The 17783-nt window shown below is 42.6% G+C and overlaps 1 protein-coding gene and 1 non-coding gene across 2 annotated transcripts in view; both read right to left on the reverse strand.

Moving 5' to 3' along the window:
- Window positions 1-10623, reverse strand: part of SEMA4G (semaphorin 4G) — a 61281-nt gene extending 50658 nt beyond the window's left edge. The window contains exon 1 of the mRNA XM_056850289.1: window positions 10452-10623. Coding sequence (XP_056706267.1) covers window positions 10452-10623 — 172 coding nt within the window. The remainder of the gene's footprint in view (window positions 1-10451) is intronic.
- TRNAS-UGA (transfer RNA serine (anticodon UGA)) lies at window positions 2307-2378 on the reverse strand. Its single transcript has one exon. It is a non-coding gene; the product is annotated as a tRNA-Ser (tRNA).
- Window positions 10624-17783: the final 7160 nt, after the last annotated feature.

Genomic DNA, 17783 nt, shown 5'->3' on the forward strand with positions numbered 1-17783 from the left:
GAAACAGGCTCAATTCCCCCAATCCTTCCCAAAGTTCAGAGGTGACAGAACTTCTTCCTCTCCTAGATAAATCCAACCACACAAGCTTTGTAGCCAGCACAGGGGATAGTGAGGACCCTAAGAGCAATATCAATAAAAGGAGAAGTTAATAGGCAACAAACTATGGCAGTAGCGACCTGATCTGCAGAAGAAAGTCCTGAAAGTCCGGAAGACTATGTTGTAAATGTGACCCACAAAATTCATGGATATAGCAAAGTTCAGCAAGCAATAACACAACATACTTTATATAAAATGTGTGCACTCCCTAGGGTTGCCAACCTCCAGGTGGTAGCTGAAGATCTCCCGCTATTACAACTGATCTCCAGGCAACAGAGATGAGTTCACCTGGAGAAAATGCCGGTTTGGAAAGGTAGACGCTATGGCATTTACACGACTAAAGTCCCTCCCCTCCCCTTCTCTCCTCAAACTCTGCCCTCCACCCCAAAAATCTCCAAGTATTTCCCAACCTGGAGCTGGCAACCCTAGCACTGCCTATGACGGCACAGTTCTCACCAGCACCAGTCCTAACTCCTGAGTGTTCACTATCAACTCTTAGCTCCAAAAGGTTTTCAGCTGAATTCAATAAGTATCCGACAGTGGACATTTTTTTTCCAGTCTGAATTTGGCAATTTTGAAATAACTTCTGTGATCACAGATAGAGGCTGCTTAGTAAGACGCTTTTGCATTACTCAGTAATGCCTTTCCCTCCGTTGGCTTTATGCTACTGTAACTCAAGTCCCATTCGGAAAATGTTCTGCTGTTCCCTGCAATTTTCCTTTTGTTCCTAATTCTTATAGGAATTTCTGAGTCAATCATTAATTATCAGTTCTTGAATGGTAAGTGCTACTTTTCATTTAGCAGCCAAAACCATTGCTCATTTTTGTAATTTCATAATTGTATCATTAAGCAAAAAGCAGTTCTTAATCCTCCTGAAAAACAAAACTCACAATTAACAATTCTTTCATGAACGTTGTAGCTGTATGATAACAGGAAATAATTGTAAATTAAAAGAAGAAGCAAGGGGGGAGAATTTAAAGCAGTCCTGGGAGAGTTCAGTAATGCTTTTTACACTCAACAGCCTGATGCTGGAATTGCATTACAACTTTAAAAATTGCTGCAAATCAGATCCTGAGTAAAGATGAACTGTCAACAGGGGAAACTCTGAGATGCAACAGGCTGCCAGCACAGTATTCTCCCTTAAAACGAATTATGGCAATTCCAGATTAAATAGCAAGTGTGTAATCACTCTACCCACTGTATTATTGCTTTTAAACAGAGGTATGAAAATATACAAATGAAAGTTTCTACACAAGATACATTACTCACATCTTTGCCAATGCCTACATTGTTCAACCAAATGAAAGTCAGCTGATCAGGGAAAGGTTCTTTTTTCTCTTTAGCATGACTCAAATAAACAGATTCCTGTATGAACTCATAATCAAATAAATACATATCTTTAAACAAGCAGAGCTGCTTCGTTCTTGGCAGCATCACCCCATACACATGCATGCAACTTTTTTGATCAAAACCAATTATTTGTTCTCAGTCCAATTCCATTGAACCCAAGTATACTGATCACGCAAACAACTCAATTTTTAGGCAAGGTTTGGCTTGGTTTCTAAAAGCATAGATCTTACCATTGATAGATCAACTTCCCCTGTTGTATTTGGTATTTACATAACATTTGCAAATGTTAAACTTGCTAATCCTCATGCCACCCCTGCGAAGTGGGGACTGAGGTTGTCTCGGTTTGGCTGCCAAACAGTCGTAATACAATAATGCAATTAGTGATGCTTTGTGGGAAATGTCTCAGAGGAGAGCTTGCAGGATGACAGCTCCAGCACCAGCTGCAAGACCCACCACATTCACTTACTGCATCACGAATTGGCAGCAAAGTTGAGAAGCCAAGACAGATCTAGCTATACAAAAGAAGGCATATGGGGAAGATAGGGGGAGGGGAGAAGAGAGCACTGTAAGCAACTAGGCTCCATAAACATAAGGCTGAAAATAGTTCAGGCTCTCTTATGTGACAACAACCAGTTTTTAAGTTCGGTTAAACTAGCCATATGGCAGTCTTCTGGAGATTTTATATTTCTTACTTTTTCTCACACGCACTCATGAAGCTGTGTTATAATGAATCAGACAATAGGTCCATCAAGGTCAGTATTTTCTGCTCAGATCAGCAACAGCTCTCTCAGGTCTCAGGTACAGGTCTTTCAAATGACCTACTGCCTGTTTCTTTCCCCCCCAGTTTTTCCTTTTTTAACTGGAGATGCCGGGGATTGAACCAGGGACCTTCTGCATTCAAAGCAGAGGCTCTTCCACTGAGCCACAGCTCCTCCCCGCTCCCCATCTTTTTATTGGTCCTGTACACTGAGGCTTTTGAATTCCTCATTAATCTGTATGTCAATAATTATCTCCCGTGTCCATGCAGATGACTGGAAGGAGAAAGAGGGAAAGAACTGGTTTTTGTCTAACTCTGCTCTAAGCTTGCCAAAAAATATTAGAAGCCCAACACACACACACTTGCCCTGCGGTTTGCTCATGCACTCCAGCCTTTAATTGACAGGATCCTCTGGCAGCTAAAGCTAGCATGATCAGCCCAGGAGGAAAAAAGCCAGGACAAAAAAGAAAGAGGCAAGCTTGTTGGCCTAGTGTTGCCAGCTCCAGGTTGGGAAATACCTGGAGATTTTTGGGGCGGAGACTGAGGAGGGGAAGGTTTGGGGAGGGGAGGGACTTCACTGCCATAGAGTTCAGTTGTCAAAGCGGCCATTTTTCTCCAGGTGAACTGATCTCTATCGGCTGGAGATCCGTTATAATAGCAGATCTCCAGCTACTACCTGGAGGTTGGCAACCCTATCTTGGCCCCCAATTATATTCCTCAAACAGAACAGCAAGAACAGTGAGAAAATGCTGCCCACAGAGAGTTCCTATAGAGCTAGGAAGAGCAGGTAGCCTGCTACTCCCCAAACCTCAGCCCCAGAAAATTTCCTTTGGTATTTCTTTGATCTCGCAGGAACCCTCGACTGCTTGCTTGTGCTGGCCAAGACTAGGCCAATTGGAGTGATGTATTGGCTGCCTCCATAGAAACAGGTCACAGAAAGATACCCCTCCAATAATACACTACAGTACATTGCAAATAGAATAAAATGATCATATAAATTGTATGTACCATGATTTTAAGAATTGTTAAACAGTAGCCTTGGAAGAAGCCCAATTTATATGTGAATGGATATGTATACAATGTATGTTGTGTGTATGTTAAGTGTTAAAATATTAATAAAAATGTATTTAAAAGAAGAAGAAAGACACCCCTCCATCCTCACTGATTTATCACAGATTTTCAGCTTATTCATTTAAAACATTTTAACACTGCCTTTCCACCTAATCAGAGCACACGAGGCAGCAAACATGCAAAACATTAAAACATTTGAGCAGTTAAAAATGCAGTTAAAATTATAAAATAGTTCAATTAAAACACACAAGCAACACCAGACAGAAGGCCAGTAACCATTAGTGTCAGCATCTTGATCAACTGTCTATATTTTCCAAGCATCCCAATTATGGCCATTTACATAAGACAGGGCAAAAATTACTTTGCATTCAAACGCTTTTTTAAAAAAATGGAAAAACAGCCTCAGCTACAATTTTGAATAAAATGGTGTTTGTGTGTATGTGTGGGGGTATTTAACTCTTTCACTGTCATCCATTTTCACACTCAAGACTGTAAGTCCCAACTGGTTTGCTCCGTACATGGTTCTAGATGCATAATTACCCTTGTAAAAAAAACACATCAGGGACCCTGGGGAAGAAAACCACTGAGGGAGTTGAGCAGAAACTTTGCCAAAGATGTGTCGCATGGATTTTTACACAATGTATAGCTTGCCCCTGAATCCTCTGGAGATAGCTTGAGAGGAAAAATGGTGTTTCCAGTCCGAGCATTTGAAATATACTGGGCTCTATAAAAAGGTAAAGGTCCCCTGTGCAAGCACCGGGTCATTCCTGACCCATGGGGTGACGTCACATCCCGACATTTCCAAGGCAGACTTTGTTTACGGGGTGGTTTGCCAGTGCCTTCCCCAGTCACCTTCCCTTTACCCCCAGCATGCTGGGTACTCATTTGACCGACCTTGGAAGGATGGAAGGCTGAGTCAACCTTGAGCCGGCTACCTGAAACCGACTTCCGTCGGGATCGAACTCAGGTCGTGAGCAGAGCTTGGACTGCAGTACTGCAGCTTACCACTCTGCGTCACGGGGCTCCTATACTGGGCTCTAGGTATAACTTAATTATTTTCAGATTAAAATTTTATGTTTCAAATCCAACTTTAATTGCAACAAGCTCCACTGGCAATAATCCATGTGCATCTCCTGATTTGGAGGGTGAGCAAAATCCATCAACTATTTGTGCCTGGCACCACTGTTTTAATACGCCACTGAAGTTAGCAGTAGACACAAAATACAGAAGGGCTGCTTGATTGTTCCTTATGCGCTCCACCATGGCAATCTCCGGGCTCTGTTTTTTCTCAATCAAGAAGCTTTTCTTCACAAAACCCTTGCAATAGTTATCTGTGTCCAGAGACACTGTGTTGCTTATTTTAACCGGCTAATCTTTAAAAGAAATGAAGCAAAAAATGTAAAAGTCTTATCAACCAACAGACTTCTACTTGAAATGTTTGGTGGCCTTTCAGACATTATATTGATTCCGTGTCCCAGTACTGGCAAAGTACCCTCTGGTGTTCCAATTAGACTCTTTTCAGTTGGTGGCAACTGCTTTTTGAGACACTTTGGTCCACTCAAATTTCAATGTGCACTGAGCACAGAGCTTCCTTTAAAATATCACAGAGTAGCTAAAAAGCATGATGGAAAGATCTATGTTACTATATGTGAATGTTGTAATAATTTCATATGTTTTGTATTGTCGTCTTCAGTATTATTTTGTTATATTGTTCTTCAGTGACGTTTGTTCAATTTCATATGTTTTGTATTGTCGTCTTCAGTATTCATTTTGTTATATTGTTCTTCAGTGACGTTTGTTCAATATGTTTTATGATGGTCTTTTTGCATACTAGTTCAACTACCTGGCAATAAAAACTTAACAATTCCAAACACTGTGTTCTTTGTGCTGCCTTAATATCTCCATTTGATGCAGGCTGCTTTAAAGCTCAAACAACTCCAGTGTCCATTGCACTGTAATGCATAGCCAAGGTTGTTATTCCTACAGATGTAGGAACACTAGACAACAAGGAGCTATTTCATTCTAGACAACAAGGAGCTATTTCATGGACACCTTGTTAACACTTGCTTGCTACGGTTCCAACTATATAGCATCTGCTCTAATCCTGAAGCATCAATTCCTGGGTCTCTTCCAACAACACACAAGAGCACACCAGGAACTGTAAGATGAACAATCATCTGCTCTACCATGTTATTCTGTTGCCAGGTTTTAATACCTCTTTATAGTAGGGTTGCTAACCTCCAGGGGGAGCCTGGAGATCTCCCAGAATTAGAATTTATCTCCAGACTACAGAGATACATTCCCCGGGAGAAAATGGCTGTTTAGGATGATGGACCCCATGGCATTATAACCCACTGAGATCCTGCCCCACAAAAAACCCTTCCACAGACACCACCCCTCAAAATCTCCAGGTAATTCCCAACCCAGAGTTGGAAACCCTATTCTTTAGAGCCACCTAAAAAGGGGTGTCATCTGGCTAATCTGGGATTCTTCACGCAAGATCCAACAGATAAAATAAGGTGGCAGGCCAAGCACTTCTCTGCAAGGGACTGAATATGGCAATAGATGGTGCTATGATTGGAAGGGGGACAACAAGAATAGCAGGTTAATCAATGCCATGATTATAGCTGAGGTGTCTGGGCTGTTTTTCAACAAAAGGACAAGAAAAGAGAAAGAACTCCTGAAAGCAGCAGTTTGGGCCACCCATCTACACAGAATAAGACTTGACTGGTATGGATGCGATACTGCTTCTTTACTCTGATCTTGGCGAGGCAGAAGAGCCAAAGGATTTAAAGAGCTGGGTGTTCAGGAAGGGCTGCGAGTTCTTGGGAAAGGGAAACAGCAGCTTAAGATACATTGTCTGACTCAGTCTGTCCCACTGATTCTCAGGTGGAGTCTCTTAACACTGGATGCAGGCCTGAACCCCTAGGCAAGTCAGCTTTTGTTTCCATGGAAATGGCAATGATAGAAAAATATTACTGAAAGCTTAAAAGGAGCCTAGGCTTTGTGCTCCCCACACCAAAATCCAGTCTTGTACAGAAGCATTAATACAAGTGCGGAGAACCTCACAATATATCTTCAGGATGAGAACTGCAGAAATGGGAGGGGGGAGCTATTTTCCCAACATTGTACAACCTTAAAGAGCAGCAGCAACAAGAACATCTGAGGCCTGGGGAAAGGACATTTCACATCAACATTCTCCCAATGCTTTAATTAAATAGCAATGCTATTAAAAACAAACTTTACGTTTATTTGCATCTTTGCATATTTCCTTTAAATGAGAACCACCTTGGATGCCCGTTATCAGGCAGAAAAGCATACAAATCTTTCTCCCCCAATACATTAAATTATAATACCTCTAACCACTGGTCTATATGGTAGGTTTAATCAGCCTTAAAATGGTGACTCATTTCAACTCCCAGGCCAGATACAAACTCCTAGGCCTGACAGCATGGTTTCTCACCAGCCTCGCCAGCCCCTATGGCTTGTTTCGCACCACAGGAGTTCTTGCCTCCTTCCTACAATTGAGCAAGCCAACCCCACCCTCCAACTCTCCATCCTCTTGTCTGAGCCCCTCTGCAACTCTTGGTCCTCAGTATTAACTAGTTGCTTCTTATCTAGGGTTACCAGCTCCGGGTTGGGAAATACCTAGAGATTTTCGGGGTAGCGCCTGATGAGGGCAGGGTTTGGGGAGGGGAGGGGCTTCAACAGGATATAATGCCATAGAGTCCACCTTCCAAAGGAGCCATTTTCTCCAGGTGATCTGATCTCTGTCACCTGGGGATCAGCTGTAATAGCAGGAGGTCTCCAGAGACCACCTGGAGGTTGGCAGCCTTACTTCTTATCACAAATGTTTTGGGTCCCTCTTTGGTAATTTCTGGCATCACAGCATGTTGCCTAACACTGAGTGTTAACTTGCAGCCGTACATCAAAACTTACCTTGGGGGGGGGGGTTTCTCCTATTAGACTAGGGTTGTCAACCTCCAGGTGGTGGCTGGAGATCTCCTGCTATTACAACTGATCTCCAGCCAAAAGAGATCAGTTCCCCTGGAGAAAATGGCCGCTTTGGGAATGGGACTCGATAGCCGTGAAGTCCCTCCCCTCCCCAAACCCTGCCCTCCTCAGGCTCCGCCCCAAAAATCTCAACGTATTTCCCAACACAGAGCTGGCCAACCCTATGTTAGATGTCTTATGTTTCCCCCCATATAAAAAGTTTTCTGATGCATTTGGAACACCCTCTCCTGAGATATCCATATGGCTCCCTCTTCCTTAGCTTTCCGAATGCAAATAAAGACTTTTATCTTCTGAGGTGCCTTTGGCAGCTAAGGTATTTTATTTCTGTGCTACTCTTTCTGTTTCATTTTTGTGTTAATTACTGGCTTTATAATTGTCTTGATGTTAAAACTAATACACATCAATTTAAAAAGCTTAAATAAACAAATCTATGCACCACCAATAGGCAAATATAAAAGCATCCTTTAAAAAATGACTCACTGTTTCCTCAAGTGCTACTTTCTCTGAAAGGGGTCAAAGGAACCTTGAGAGTTTAGAGACAGGAAAGGGAGAGTGAACATTTAAAATCTTTAGTTCAGTCAATGAAGATTAATGAGTTGCCAGTTTCAGGGAAAAGGGGCACTTAATCATCCAGACCAGCTCCCTTAGAGGGACACCCACCTCTAACTGAAAGCTATTTCAAAATGGGGGATTTGCAAGCAGGATTTTGGATAGTTCGTCACAGTTGCCTTCTTTCCCCATATTTAGTTTTCGTCTAGTTTTAGCTCCCAGCCATTTAGCCATTATCCTACATTTATGTATTTGTTTCCCCAGAGAGTAGATAACTGAATTCTGTTCATGTGTGTGTATTTTTCAATATATACTTGAAATTTGAAATCCAAATAGCAGTTTCATTCATTTCCTTTAACTTTCCAAGGGCAAATTAGACAAAACACTGGAAGTTTTGTGTTCATAGCTACCAAATATTTTTCTTTATATAGAGGAGTCACGAGGGGCCTGATTCATGTACTTCCCCCCTGTATTCTCAAGCTGAAGCAGAGCTTCAGAGCTATTTGCCCCACTGCAGAAACCTACATTAAGGCACTGCTACTCTTAAACTGCAATCCTAAACAGTATCACAGCCATCAAAGCCCATTGATGTCAGTGGATTTAGAAGGATGCATCTCTGCTTAAGATTGCACTGTTAAGACTTTTCTGTGCCTGAAGTGGAAAAAACAAAGACACCTTTTCCCCACAGTCTCAATTTGACTGTCTTTAATATCTTGCTCATTCTCTGGCTATGGCAGGAAAAATGTTCCAAGACACTGGACAAGAGAATACAGTTTGACACTAGCCATTCTCGGAATATGCAGGCAATGTGAATATGAAAGGGCTAGAGGGGGAGAAGACTGACAGAAAGGGTATGGGTGAAGCACAGACAAAATGAGTCCAGAATATGACGGAAGAATTGACTATGCAAAGCCTTGGCATTACCCAAAGATGGTGATTGGCCAACACAATTTGAGAATTCAGAAGTTACCCAGAGGCAACCAAGACAGAAGATCAATGCACAAGCAGGGTCAAAGTGCGGGAAATACCTGTCCTCCCATTTCCTCCTGCACCCACGAGAAGCGGCTTGTGATCGTAATGCCTCAGGGTTCCCGGGAAACTGGAGAACAGGAGACTGCTCCGAGATGCTGATGTAATCAGACGCGCATGTTGAGGCGAAAGACAGCAGTGCTGACAGCTCCAATCTGGCATGTAATAATCAGCAGCAGCTCCCACACAGCGAGAGCCCATGGCTCTTAAAGCAGGTTCTCCCTGACTCCCTCTTGCCCAGAAGAAAAGCGAGGAAAGAAGGGTGGGACCTAACAGCAGAACTGTGACTGAGGCCTCTCAAATGTGACATTTCCTTTGTGGTTAAAAGCACTCACTGCAACATAAACAATACCTGTTCTCCAAGACCAACATTATGCTTCTCAGCAGCATTGTAGCGTGGCATTCTAATCAGCAAATTTTATTCTCTTGCATGCTAACTCCCAGCAGCAAGTGCATCAATCCATTGATTGCCATTTTTTACCTATTTCCAGTGTTCCAAATAGTCATGGGGAACAGATACAATACACAAGACCTCTTCTAGTCTACAAGTGTCTTGAAGGACTGCTCGTTCAGAAGTATCAATGGGGAACCATTAGCAACCTTAGTAATAAGTCTAAGTTTTGTCACTGAGGGCTTAAGGCTCCGGAAACAATGAGGTGTTTTATTACCACACAGACAATGTGACATCTGGATACAGCCTAAAAGCCCTTAAATGCCCTCACTGTTGCACACCAACAACCTTGATTAAAGGAACTTCTACAATTCAGCATTTGTCTCTCACCTGCCCTTTCCCTTCTTTCCTGCAAAGGGTTAAAGCACCTTCTGCCAATCTATAAAGCAAACACAACTTTTGCTTGCTGTCATTGTCATTTTGTCCCAGCACAACAGGCGAAAGAGGTGCAAAACCACCAATCTCTCATCACTCTCATATTAAAACTTAAATAAAAGCAAGTATCTCCAAATAATTATCAATTCTCCCAGTTGGCATCATTCAGAGGGTTAAATAAATTCCCACTGTGTATTAACAATCCTTCCTATAATGTGAGTCTAGGGTTCAGAAAACTCTGTCCTGCTCACTGCTGGTCACACAATGGGAGAGAGAATGTCTGATATGACCACATTTGAGGGACTGTTTACAGAATTAACCTATTCAACTCGCTTCGAACTAAAATTTATTTACCAAATCAAGAAGTTCATCTGAGTCTAAAGTAATTTAAAAGTAATGTCAATGCAAATTACCAAGGGCTCTTTTCCCTCACATATAAACAAGACCAGTAAGGTGGATGGAATTGTGTGGGCTTTATAATTCACGGCAAAATAAGAGGGCTAGGCAGTGAGGCCGAAGCAACCTGTCATAACATTCCTGTGTCAACCTTAAATGAATACATGTGGAAAGCTGCAGTCATGTAAATAAGGCCTAAAAATGCATGGAGAGAGATATAATGAAGGCAAAAAACATGGAATTTGCATTCCGTGATGCCTCTTTAGGCTACAACATCATCTGAGCATGGCCTCATACACATTGCAAATGTGTCCAGCTATGAAATATATATTCAATCCAGGAAAACCTGAAGAGTTCCTTTACCGTTATAGACAATTGTAATTCGGGGTGTAGCGTCCAAATCCATTGCAGAACGTCTGGAGGAGTATGCCATTGATGAGACCACAAGGAGAACCACCAGATAAAAGGGCACATGCTTTCTCATTCTTTCTGGACAGCCAAGCCTGCTGCCTATTAGGCAAGCCGGCCCTTTCATATAAGCAAAGTGCTAGATAGTTGAAAACACTCCCACTGGTTTCGGTGAGGGTCACCACACAGGAATTTCTGAAATAAAAAAATAAGAAGTATTTTTAAGATAAATGACTTCTAAGTGCTGTTAATTAGAAGTACTGATATAACTTTCCAAGTTCACAATGTGTGACTAAGATAGGATTTTTCCATTAACAGAACTGCAAAAATAGTGACATCACATTTAAGCCCAACTATCCAAAATGCCAGACACAAAGCAGAAATCTAAATGCACCAAAATTTATGCCTCCGTAGCCAAACTAGTGTTAGGTCACTGACTTTGCCCTCCTAGTTTCCTAAAAAATGAGAAGATGCAGAATACAAACTGGTTATCTTGTAGGGTTGCCAGGTCCCTCTTCGCCACTGGTGGGAGGTTTCTGGGGCGGAGCCTGAGGAGGGAGGGATTTGGGGAGAGACTTCAATGCCATAGAGTCCAAGTGCCAAAGCAGCCATTTTCTACAGGTGAACTGATCTCCAGGTGCACACATCAGTCTCCAGCTTTTGGTGAATGGTTGGGTGATCCCGGGACTAATTAGGTGGGGGTAGAAAGGGCTGGAAAAAGAGAGCCCAGTGTAAAGCACTGTAGTGCAGCGGCTGCAGTGTAGGTTTGGTGTGAGGGGTATCAAGGTTCAAATCTCCACTTAGCTGTTTATTAAAATGTATATCCAGACTCTCCACACACTAGGCATTTAGAACAGGATTACTGTAAAATTAAACACCTTAACATATGAACAGTTAAAAGTATATTCAGAGCAACTACAAGTTTTCCAAATCTCTAATCAGCATTATCCCCATTCCTCTAAAATCTCACTCAAAGAGTAAATTTTGAAGCCAGCAAGAAGGGGTCTTTATGAACCTCAGTAGAGAGCCCATTCCAAAGAGCACGAACCTCAGCAGAGCAGGCATTCGCTCCCACTGAGGAAGCCCTCCCCTGCCAAACAGAGGGTACTTCCAGTGGAAGCTGCTCTGGGGACATGAGCCAGTCTGTGGGCTCCTATTAAGCCACTGGGTAGTTTTGGACTATTCAGGATCTCAGAGCCTAACTTCCCTCATAGGATTGCCAGGGTCCTATGACACACTATTCTGAGCGCTTCCAAAGAAGAATGAGATAGAAATATAATTCTTCATTTGCAGACTTTGGAGGACACCTGCCCTCCTGTCCAGGACTTGTCCACTCCCCCATCCCACTGCACCCCACACTTCGCCCAAAAATCCTGCTCTTGGGGACCCTCAGGAAACATGTGGAAACTGAAGTGGGGGTTGGCAGTTGGATGGGGCAAAAATCATCCCCTGCCTCCATCATCAGAAGTGCTGTTTCACTGGTGTAAGCATTTCTACAGTGATGGAAGAGTACTTTTGAATCCAACACAATTTTCTGGAGGAAATTCAAACCCCAAAAACATTTACAAAAGCTATTGGGTCTATCGCTTGCAGAAGCCACTCCTGAAAATGGACAAGTGGAGAAAAGTAAAGATTTATCATGTAATCTTGCAAGCCAGTTCAGATGGGCTACAATACAAGACGGCCAGCACAGCCACCTTTTGATCTGAGAAGCACAATGGTTTCTAGTCTCCCTAGCATAGCAAAGGCAGCCACACAGTGTGAGATCAAGTGACAGTGGAGCCATAAATGTGTATATCTACCCTTGAAATCTCATATTCCAAATCCAAGGTCATATGTGGATTCTGCTTCAGAAACAAAGAATTTCCTAATGACAAATGTCAAAAATCAAGAGTCAACGTGGTATGCCTGTGTAGCAGTTGCCACACCCCCAAGGTCAGCGTGATGCTGAAGAATGTAATCAACACATGCACACGCAAGCAACGATCACATCACCTCAGACACACAATCACAGCAAGAAGTCATGTTCCAGAGTGTTTCTCAGCAGCAGTTGTTCCCAGAAATGTGCCGCATTAATTAAAAGTTGTTACAGCAATGTGTTAAGCACAGGACAAGTTGCAGGGAAGAGTCAGCAAATTCCTTCCTCCACTTGTTTAAAAAAGCCAGAAGTTTAGTAGGTGAACGTTGTTGCTGAGATGCAGGGAGCAGGCAGATGCCATCATCTCCTTTTGATTATGCTAATGCTTGTGTCACAATGAGAGGCCTGTGCCAAAATCATTCAAGTTCTGCATGCAGGAATATGGAAATTTTTATAAATATTGTTTGCATAATTATTCTGATTGCCCTGATTGGGAGAATTTCTTGCAGAGAAGATGGAAAATATAAAAGGAAAAGTGTGGAGCACTGAGACAAAAACTGAAAGCTCAGGGAAATTGGGCACAAAAGCCCTAGTTGCTCCTATCCACTACAGGCTGTCCAAAGTCCCCTTAGAGATATTCCAAGGATTACCAAATCTGTGTTCAGATTTAGCAATGTGGAAATAATTGTACCGTACTGTAAATAATGGACAGATATTTGGAACACTCACTTGCTTGGTTATTATATGAGAGGTTTGAATTAGGAAAGAATTGTGTTACAAACAGAACTTTTATTAGGACCTGCTCAGGTCAGGTTTACATTGTGGAAAGGCCCCAGTATGGAGGATGGCTGGGCTGGGACTAGGGTTGCCATCCTCCAGGTGGTGGCTGGTGGTGGCTGGAGAACAGGGATTATAGCTGATCTCCCGGGAACAGAGATCAGTTCACCTGGAGAAAATGGCTGCTCTGGAAACTGAATTATATGGCATTAAATCACATTGAAGTCTCTCCCCTCCCCAACCCTGGTTTGTTAAGGCTCCACCCCCTCTTTCACTTGTATATGCACTGAATACACCTTGATGTTTCACCAGTCTGTGCTATATTAATTATTGCCTAAGATTCCTGCACTACCTGGAGGTTGGCAACCCTACTCTTGGGCCACATCTGGCTCCAGCAGGAAGGAAAGCAGCAGGTAGCAGCCCCCAAAGACAGCAAATGAGTTAGTTGGTTTCACTTTTCCTCTTAAGAAGCAAAGTAGAGGCCAGGAACAGAATCTATCCAAGGGATTTCCACAAGCTCATTGTTGCTGGTAGTAGACGATGGCACATTTGCCCATGAGTTATGCCGAGTTTGGCAGGCACTGGCTGAAACCCACGCAAAGAGAGAACAGCTGTCTCTATTTGACAACTATGAATAGTTTTTTAAAAATCAGATAAAGATCATGTTTGCAGATGCTTTTGCCAGCTCTTGAAATGCTCTCCTGCTTGCCAGTTAGCAACATAAACTCCAGCATGGTGTAGTGGTTAAGATCGGCAGACTCTAATCTGGAGAACTGGGTTTGATTCCCCACTCCTCGACATGAGCAGCGGACTCTAAACTGGTGAACTGGGTTGGTTTCCCCACTCCTACACATGAAGCTTGCAGGATGACCTTGGGCTAGTCACAGTTCTCTCAGAACTCTTTCAGTCCCACCTACCTCACAAGGCGTCTGTTGTGGGGAGAGGAAGGGAAGGCCACTTTGAGACTTCTTAAAGGTAAGCCGCTCTGAGACTCTTTAAAGGTTGAGAAAAGAGGTCAAGAGTAAGGTTTAAGGTATTGCAAGATGAGAAGAGGAGGGCTGGCAGTTCCAAATATCAATTTGTCTCAGTTCTCTAGGTACTGTGCAGCATATTTCTCTGAGTGCAACCCACCAAACATTTTCCTGGACGTAAGCCCTACAGAATAAAACGGGACTCTTGGTCTCTTCCCACTCCAAGTATCAAATTATACCATCAAGCAGCAGCATTAATTTGGATAACAGATTGGATCATTGATCTGAAACGCAGAAATGTGAAACTGGAAATAATTGATACTAAAGAAGGAATTCACAACTACTTGTGGACTAAGGACTCATTAAGAACAATTCAACAGCAAGATGGGAAATCTTAAGAGATGGACTACTTGAGCCGCCTTGATTCTTATGTTCTTTTGACTCACTTCTTAGGATTGCTGTAGGAGACCTGAAATTGATGCATTTTTGTCTGATGGGGGCCTTTATCTGAACAGCAGATAATTATGGAGCATAAGAGACAGCAGGGAATGGACGTATTCAGCATGGCAAGGACCACTTAATCACACTGAAAATAGACTGGCTGTGCCTTCAGCATATGCTGAACAGAGCTGCGCCCATCCTGCAATCCGCATACAGGAATTTGAGGATTGTGCAAGCAAGAGTGAGGAGATCATATTGAAAGCAGACAGAGCTCATAAAGAACTTCTGCCAAGATTGTTTTAATTCCACTTTATAACAGGTTGAATATTATTATTAGACAAAACAGATTATAAACCACCAACTGAAAATTATTGTTATTATTAACAACAACAATGACAATAATGTTTATAACCTGCCCTCCCCTGGTAAACCGGGCTCAGGGTGGCTAACAACAGGTAGGTATATAATAATAACTATCAGTTAACACAATCTAAAATGATTTAAAACATCACAAATTAATAAACCCATACCAATGGTGCCGAAATTTCTCCATCTTGGGAGGATGTTACAAGATGGTTGTGCAATAGTGCCTACCAGTGATTTTACTCAGTCTGTCTGGGATAGAGAGAGGATAGGAACGGACAACCATGAGAACAGGAAGAACACACCATGAAAAAGGGTAGGGAAGAGGGGCCAAAGGGGGAAGGGAATAAGGAATAAAAGGGTAAGGAGGCCGGCTGTAGATGTAATACTGTCGCTGCTCTCAACCATAAGCCTGGCGGAACATCTCTGTCTTACAGGCCCTGCAGAACTGGGTTAGATCCCACAGGGCCAGGGTCTCATTTGACAGAGAGTTCCACCAGGCTGTGGTTCTCAATGGTGATTTAATTGTAATTATTGTGTTTTTCTCTTTACAGAATAGTGCAATATCCAACCATGTGAGGATGCAGCCTAATTCAGTCAGTGAAGCATGTACAGAGGGAAGCAGAAAACAGCCAACACATTACTGAAGTGGGAATAAACGACACACAACAGCTCACTCTGCTATTGCTTTTCATCTGTCTGCTTTGTTTTAAAATCTACAGTGGGAAGAGAAGCCACAACAGCAGGAACCAAAGAGCTGTGCTACTTTATCCTCAGCAAAGTAATAATGTTATCATTAATAGTACTTATCTTTTATATAGCACTTCCAATGTTCATTGCTCTTCACATATATTATCTCATTGTAACGCTTAGAACAGCCTTTAAGGGCCTAACTACAAATTGCATTTTCCTAGGGACTCCACAGGTTAGTGAAATCAGACACGTTTTGTGACGTTGTGCTAGAAACTCAGTTCCTAGGCATACATGGGTCTGCTTCGGATCGGATTGTGATTAGTGAAAAGGGGCTTCATCCTTCCTTCCTTGTGCCATTTTCCCAACCTGAAATAGCCCAGGGAAGTACTATTTGCCTTAATGGGGTCTTCTTGTTTATTGGTGAGGTACACCTAGGAGGACCTGGGGAAAACATAGCATGTAGTTAGACCTTAAAGTAGATTAGAATTGTTGCCCCCAGATAAGGTTGCCAACTCCAGGTTGAGAAATTCCTGGAGGTGTTGGGCATGGAGCCTGGGAAGGGATTTCAGCAGGGTATATTGCCATAGAGTCTACCCTTCAAAGAAGCCATTTTTTCCAGGGAAACTGATATCTGTCATTTGGAGATCAGTTGGGCCAGGAGATCTCCAGGCCCAACCTGGAGGTTGGCAATGCTATTCCCAGAAGGAGGCCTCAGAAGACATGGCTTCCCTAAATCCAACTAGTGGGTTTCTGAAAGGAATCTCCCAAATAACAGGTCATGTTCTTAGCCACTACCCTATGCCAATGCTGCCAAATCAAGTCATGCTCTTTACTGCTGTTTTTTTTAAAGGCTAGCACAGACAGCTGGGATTGCACTACAGCAGCAGTGGGGGAAAACAGGTATGGAAGGCCTTAGAGAATGCAGAGGAAGTGAAGCGTATGCTGGTACAGAGTATGGGGAATAGAAGTCAAAGGTGAAGAAGTTAGCTGGTGATCGGTAGAGAAGGAACTGAAGAGGGACTTGTGAGAATGAGAACAAAAGAAGTGAACAGTCCTCAAAATTCAGCAAGAGGAAAAGTATTCTCCTCAATGGAAAGGGGTGTCCTATTTTGAAGTTACAGATCCTAGAAGTATGTGCTAGAGAAATTTTGACTAATGCTAGGAGACCATATCTTATTTTCAACCCCTGCTGCTTCTGCTACTGCCTCTGGACTGATTCACAAGTTTAAAAAAGAATGGGCAGACTGTGCTTTTCAATATTCTCCAAGGAGAATTTGACTCAACCATTTCATTTCCATTTGATACATTTGAATGCAGAAGAATGCAGCTCATGAGCAACTGGAGTGTCTTCTCCAATAGATCATTCTCAGTTTCCCCTTTTTTTCCTACAACAATTGCATAATGCAACAGACTCTTCTTCGCACTAGAACTAGAATGCAGACAAGCACAAGAACATGCCAGCTGAACACTACTCAGTTCACTTATTTTCTTAAGCATTATCAGGGCTTCTGTTTCCATCTCATCAGCACATCAGCTTTAAACACACTGAAGCAACAAATTTCTAAAAGTATCTTCATAACATTTCTCTTGACCATCTTACACCAGGGTCACCCTGCTAGACTAGTACCAATAGGAAATAGTTTTTCAACCTGAAGTATTAACTGTTGTCTCAGCCACCTTATAGATGTTGTCCATGTATTGCATGGTATACAGATATCTTCCCTCCAGGAAACACTTTGAATTTGGGATGCTGCACTGTCCCAGCATTCAAGCTTGAATATATAAGTGTTAAGAAAGGTATTTCTGTTTAGGCAAGTTTTGGCAATGACAGAGATTGTTGCTGTGGATAGATTTTGCACAGTGGGTTATTATAACTGTTCAGATGTGGCTATTATATGTCTTTAAGTAGATCTTACAATGTTGACATATGTGGTGTAGAAGTTAGAGTACTGGACAAAGGCGGGCCAGGTTCAAATCCACTTTCTGCCAAGGAGCTCCCTGGATGACACTGGTCCAATCACATTCTCTCAGCCTAACCTACCGCACAGGGTTGTTGTAAGGATAAAATGAGGCAAACCATGTGCACTTCTGAGCTTCTTAGAGGAAGGGTTGAATTAAAATGTGTGTGAGAGAGACACATCACTGCAATAGCTGCCCCCCTTCCCTTTCCCAGGGCAATTTCTT

This window comes from Euleptes europaea, chromosome 5 (assembly GCF_029931775.1).
Source record: "Euleptes europaea isolate rEulEur1 chromosome 5, rEulEur1.hap1, whole genome shotgun sequence".
NCBI classification, from domain to species: Eukaryota; Metazoa; Chordata; class Lepidosauria; order Squamata; family Sphaerodactylidae; genus Euleptes; species Euleptes europaea.